The following is a 6684-nucleotide window of genomic DNA, read 5'->3' on the forward strand; positions in this document are numbered from 1 at the left end:
GGGCACAACTTTGAGTAGCACATTGGAGCAGCTAGTAGAACCATTTCCTCAAAGCATCGGAGACTCAGGTTCAATACTCACTTCCAGGGCTTTCAGTATGGAGTTTGCACATTCTCTCTGTGTCTCTGAAAGTTTCCTCTGGGTGCTCCTAATTCCCTCTACATCCCAGAGACGTTCAGTTTTGCAGTTAATTGGATGCTGTAAATTTCTCGTATCGTAGCCTCAGAGAGTTGCTCAGGACAGATACAGGCCAGTGCATCTATGCCAACCATCATATTTATTTAGAGGTACAGCATGGAATGGGCACTTCTGGCCCTTCGAACACACTGGCAGCAATCACGATTTAACCCTTGCCTAATCATGCAACAACTTACAATGACCAGTTAACCTACTAACTGGTACAGCTTTGGACTGTGGGAAAAACTGGAGCATCTGGAGAAAATCAACGGAGAAAACATACAAACTCCAGACAAATGACATTGGAATTGAACTCCAAACTCCAATGCCCTGAGGTGTGATAGCCCCGTGCTAACCATTACACTACCATGGCTACCCTACCCTACTTGCCTTCATTAACTCCATATCCCTCTGATGCCTCACTTGATCAAGTACCAGTCCGGTGCCTCAAGAACAACTTTCCAATTGTTCCTGTTCCTACCTCAACACTCCTCTGGCAGCTCATTCCACATACCTTATTTATTCCTTTCATGAGTTTATGAACCTCCATCAGCTAACCTGTCAACCTCCATCACTCCAGGGGAAACAGTGTCAGCTTCTCTCAATACCCGATTTCCTTTACACCTCCTTCCTCTCCCCTTAGGCCCAAGCTATCAAGCTCTATTTGTCACCCGTACACTGAAACATACAGTGAAATGTGCCATTGTGTCAATGACAAATGCTGTCTGAGGATGAGCTGTGGGCAGCCCCCAAGTGTTGCCATGCTTCCAACGTGTTCACAACACACTAACCCTTACTAATCCATACACCTCTGGTGTACATCTCTCCACCTTGGGAACAAGACTTCATGATTCCTCTTGCCTATGTCCCTCATAATTATATATCATGGAGCTGTTTTACATCACCTCTCAATCTCCTTCTCTGCGGGGGAAACAGTCACAGCCTCTCTCTCTCTCTCCTCATAACTCCAGCCCTCCAGTCCCAGAAACATCCTTGTGAATCTTTTTTCTGAACCCTCTCCAGCATAATCACATCCTTCCTTTAGTGTGGTGACGAGAAATGCGCACAATACTCCAACTACAGGCTGGGCAAGATCTTGTTCAGCTGTAGCATGAGGTGTCCCTACACTTATAAACGCAAGCGATTGTGCAGATGCTGAAATCCAGAGCAACACACACAAAAGCTGGAGATAGGCAGCATCGATGGAAAGGAATGAAGAGTCGACATTTTGAATTGAGACCATTCATCAGGATGCTTGTACTCACTGTCCCAATTGATGAAGGCAGACATGCCAAATGTCTTCTCTACCACCCTGCCTACACGTGTCAGCACTTATATGGAAGTCTCCTTATACAGTATTTGTATTCCAGGGTCTCTATTTTACATACTCCCTGGACCATTATTATTTAGTAAATGAGTGATAGAACCTGGAGAGAGTTGCTGAGAATGTGGGGAGAAGAAATGAGATTGCTATAGGATTGGTGTAAATGGCAGGTACAGACTTAATGGGCCAAAGGGCCTGTTTACACAATATATCTCTATTACTCAATGAAAAAAAAATTAGGTTTACTTGAGTGACCTAGTTAATATTCATCCCTCAGACAGCATCACTAAAATAGTTTAGATAATAGTTAATAATAACTTGAAAGGAGGCCATTTGGCCCATTCTATTGGTGCTGTTCTTGACCATTACCTCCTTGCTATTTATGAATGAGAAATGGCTGCTGTATTTCCAACACTACGTCAGCATTCACTCTCCAGAAGTTAAAATTATAGAGCGATACATCAGGAAAACAGGCCCTTCAGCCCACCAAATTTGTGCTGACCCTCAAAACCACAATTTACACTTATATCTTACCATTCTCCCCACGTGCCCATCAGCCATTTCCACAATCTACCACTTTACTGCACACAAGAAGCAATTTACAGTCGTCTGTTAACCTAGGAAGAGCTCAGAACACCCAGAAGGAGCATGCAAACTCCACACGGACCGCACCCGAGGTCGGGATTGAACCCGCGTCTCTCGAGCTGTGAGGGAGCGGTTCTACCAGCGACAGCGCCACTCGGTGTAACTTGCCGTTTGGCTGTAAACCCTCTTGTGACTCCAAAAGTACCACAGAAAAGCAAGCCTTTCCTTCTCCCTTCCAACTCACAAGGAGATGGAATTTAACCCCTGGGCTTAACAGTGCAAGAGCCACCCATTCTCAGTACAGTTAGCAAGGCGCGGAGCGGACATTGGAACTATTCCTCTGGGATCGAAGATTTGTGAAGGTGGAGAGGGACGTGGAGAGGATATTTCTTGTAGTGGAGGAGTCTAGAATATAGCATCAGAACACAACGATGTTGCTATGGAACATAGATAAGGAGGAATTTCTTTAGCCAGAGAGTGGTAAATCGGTGGAATTGATTGCCACGGATGGCTGTGAGGTCCAATTCATTGGGTATAGTTAAGGCGAGGTTGATAGGTTCTTGATTGTATGGTCATCGAAGGTTACGGGGAGAAGACAGGAGAAGGGGCTGGAATGGTGAAGCTGACTCGACGGGCTGAATAGCCTAATCCTGTTCCTATGTTTTATGGTTTTATGGATTGTTTCGGTACGCACTGAATGCAACTCCACACTTTTCGTTTTGCGAGTTACATTCTCACCCCACGTTCGAATTCCGCCATATTCCCGCCAAGACCCGGTCGCCTAATTTGCTTCCTATCCCCAAACCACACTGGGTCACTTCCTAGGAACCTCCAGGTGCGAAGTGGCCATTCGGCGCACACTGATTGCCATCACATCCCCTGCTGGCGGCCACGTCTGGCGCAGGGTCACTCTTGAAGAAAGTCGGAATCGCTCACAACAAAATAAAAGCCCCAAAAGGTCACTCAACAAAGTCTGTGGGAGGAGTGTGGTATCGGCGAAGCAGGATACAGGTCACAGGCATGCCTTTCAAGCCCAATTGTCGTTGCTCATTTGTAAAGTCCCAATACCCGCTGATACTCGGTAATACATTTCACGTCACAACAAAATTTGCAACTCTTGGAATGGGTTTAAGAGAGAGTAAGCTAACAAAAAAGCCAGCCATTGTTGGAGTCCAGCCCTTTCAACGCAGTTTTTTAAGCCTGTTCTTGACTTTCCCAAGGGACAGGGTCGTTGTCGTCCACTGGTGCCTCGTTCTTCCTATGTTGCCAAAAGTGCTGGACGTCGGGAGGGATGTTTTGGGCCAGGTCCCGGCAGATGGGCACATCTTCTCGGGCGGAGATGGTAGGCAGGGCGCAGAGGGAACTGGCGGCGCCTGAGTGCGGGATGGTGGCGCATACCTTCTGGGCAAAGGTGGAGGTCCGCGCTTGCCCGCCCGCTCCCCTCCGAGTGGCCACGGCCCAGGCGCTCCGCACGCCGTCCTTGAAGTCCTCGGAAGCAGCGAGAAGAACCAAGGGATTAACCGTGCAGTTGGCCAGGGTGAGGACTTGAGCCAACAACATCAAGGCGGTGGGGGGACCCGGGCTGAACGAGCCCCGGTGTCTGCTCCAGGTCCACGCCACCCACTCCGGGAGCCGCATGACAGCGAAAGCCCCGCTTAGGACCAGCAACATGACGGTTACCCTGCGGATCTCATACCTGCGGTTTGGGGTCCTGTTTCTCCCAGGCTTGCTCTTCACCAGTGCCCTAACCAGGCAAGCCATGGCGAAGCTGACGGGCATGAGATAGACGGCGAGAGGGTAAGCCACTCCGAAAGCAGTCATGAAATGCCAAGCGTGGGCTGGGATCTCCAACACGCATGAGATCTCGGCTCCTCGGCGTCTGAGGTCGGCAAACAGCCAATGAGGGATGGGTAGGAGGCAAGACAGAGACCAAATGGAACAGGTTAATGCAACCAAGCGCCGGCATTTGAAGTCAATGTAGTTCTTGGGCTTGGCGACGTGTTGATAGCGGGCGTGTCCCACCGCGGCCAGGGTGAAACTTTTTGCCGACAGGCACGCCTGAAGAAAGTAGTCGGAAGACTTGCATAGGAGCCAGCCGAAGGACCAGCTGGGTCGGGAGTAGGTGACTGCTCGGAGCGGCGCGCAGAAAAGCAGGATCAGGAGGTCGGTGGCGCTCAGCAGAACGATCAGACCGTTGGCCACTGAGCTCTTGGCTTGCCTGAAGTCGTGCATCAAGACGGCGACAACCATGGTGTTGCCAGCCAAGCCCACCAAGCAGATGACTCCCAGCACGACGGGCAGGGCGACTCTGAGCTCCGCTTCCTTGAGCGCCTGGAACCCTCCCGCGTATTCCAACAGGTCGGCGGAGCTGTTCATGGTGCTGAAATTGGCAGAGCTGTTTCGCGGGCACCGTGCTGAGGAGACTGAATCCAACGCCGCCAGCGCAAGGAGGCGACGGGGTGGACGGGGGTGTCTTAAAGAAAGTGCTGGAGATGCTTAGCGGAAAAAAAACACGTCAAAGCAAGCACGTCACCCAGAAGCTCTCCGCCCGGTGCCTGCAAGTGCGATTTCTAACTAATTCACCCACCGCAGCCCCACTGGCGGACTCAAACGCTCGGAATGGTTGGAGAATTATTAACTCATTCCGCGCTGCATGTTGGTTTCAAGACGCAGACAATTAGAGTGTCGTATCCTAACTTAACACGCCAGCCAACATATTTATAAATCAATCGCTGCTTCTCACACGTTTGAGAGAACCGGCGAGGGCCCTACGGGAAGTGGAAAAGAGTTATGTTTCTTTCCTTTTATGATCCAGAAATGGCGGACCGAAAGGACTCTGTAAGCAGATACAATAGGAGTTTCCTCAATCCAAGCATACAAGTACTTAAAGGGACGTGCAGCAGCCTAAGGAAGATCGAATGGGTTAGTCACAGAGTCGGCACGGATCAAACAGGACGAGTGGCCTCCTGAATTGTCATGAATAGGATTTCCTCAGCGAAGAAGCTTGTGTTGATGTAGCTCCCTTTACATCTTCTGGCCTTTCAAAGCGATGTTATACTTCTTGAAGACCATTTATTGTGGTAATGTGGAAAATTCGGCCAATTTGTACAGAACAAACTCTCACAAACAGCTGGTAGCCACTAGTTATAAAAATAGAACAGTGCGGCACAGGGATGGGCCCTTTGGCCTACAATGTCTATGCTAATGGTAATACCAAATTAAATTAAACCTTTCTGCCTGCACATGATCCCTATCCCTCCATCCTCTGCCTGTTCACCTGACTGTCTATCACTATCACATCCGTTTCCAACAGCATCCCTGGATGTATATTCCAGACACCTATGACTCTGCGTGTAAAGAAACTTACCCTGCACACCTCCCTTAAACTTTCGCCCCTATTCTTATAGTTATATCTTGTGGTGTTGATATTTCTACCTTGGGAGGAAAAGACTGTATCAAATTATATTTTTAATAATTTTACATAATTGTATTAGATCTTGACTCAGCCTATGGTGCTCCAGAGAACCAACCAGCTAGAACTCTAATTCGTATAATATCCTGGTTAGAGCAAAACAGTAGCATAGTGATGGTATTGCAGCTCTGAGTGTTATGGAATTTGGAGTTCAATTCCTGTGGCATCTGTATGGAGTTTGTATGTTCTCCCCATGAACCATGTGGGTTTCCTCTGGGTGTTCTGGTTTCCTCCCCGTCCAGAGACATAATGGTTAGCAGGTTAATTAGTCATTGTAAATTGTCCTGTGACTAGGCTAGTGTTAAATAGGTGGGTTGTTGGGCAGTGCAGATCATTGGGCTGGAAAGTCCTGTTCTGCACTGTATCTATAAACAAAGAAACAAATAAACAGACAGACATACAAGTAGATGGATAGACAGACAGATAGATAGGTAGATAGATAGATATATAGATAGATAGATAGATCTTTCTATATATATATCTATCTATAAGTAGAGTAATGTCTCATACCTATAGATAGATAGATAGACAGATCAAGTGGGTTATTTAGAGAGAGATATGAGACATTTCTCTACTCTTCTTACTGATCAGAACCAGGCAGAAATTGTCTTGGTTTAGCATCTCTGTCCAGACTTCAATAGCTTGGCAATAACAAAATAAATGAGTGTAGATTCGTGAATCTGGAACAACACATAATCTGCTGGAGGACTGCACCCAGCTGAGCAGCATCAATGGGATTAAAGGAAGTATTTCTACCCAATATTTCTCCTCTCACCAACCGTGATCAACATGCAGAGTTCTTCCAGCAGACTGTGCCTTGGCAATGCATCCCCCTGTCAGTAGCATGCTGATGTTTCAGGCTAGACATGCACCTTGGTCAAAGCTTTGAACACACATCTCTCTCAGAGATGGATGATAATTTAAGCATTTCCTTTAAATGATTTCATCCTTCCTAATCAAAGATGAACTCTTATCTTTCAGTTCACAGGCAGTTCTGATTTCACTCAGTTTATGACACAGCTGGGACACTGCAGCAGTGAGTGGGCATTCTCACAGGTGGGCAGCTGAAAGAAGACAGGAATCATGCATAATTACAGCCAATTAGGGTTTCTTTGTAATTGTATTT

At 47.5% G+C, this 6684-nt stretch overlaps 1 protein-coding gene across 1 annotated transcript; it reads right to left on the reverse strand.

Annotated features, from left to right (window-relative positions):
• Positions 1-431: 431 nt before the first annotated feature.
• Positions 432-4462, reverse strand: LOC134346002 (G-protein coupled receptor 151-like). The gene has a single exon (XM_063047342.1). The coding sequence runs from the start codon at positions 4460-4462 to the stop codon at positions 3281-3283; it is 1182 nt and encodes a 393-aa protein (XP_062903412.1). The 3' UTR covers positions 432-3280.
• Positions 4463-6684: the final 2222 nt, after the last annotated feature.

This window comes from Mobula hypostoma, chromosome 4 (assembly GCF_963921235.1).
Source record: "Mobula hypostoma chromosome 4, sMobHyp1.1, whole genome shotgun sequence".
NCBI lineage: Eukaryota > Metazoa > Chordata > Chondrichthyes > Myliobatiformes > Myliobatidae > Mobula > Mobula hypostoma.

Coding starts and splice junctions, on each gene's coding strand:
- LOC134346002 (XM_063047342.1), bottom strand. CDS start 4,462: ATGAACAGCTCCGCCGACCTGTTGGAATACGCGGGAGGGTTCCAGGCG.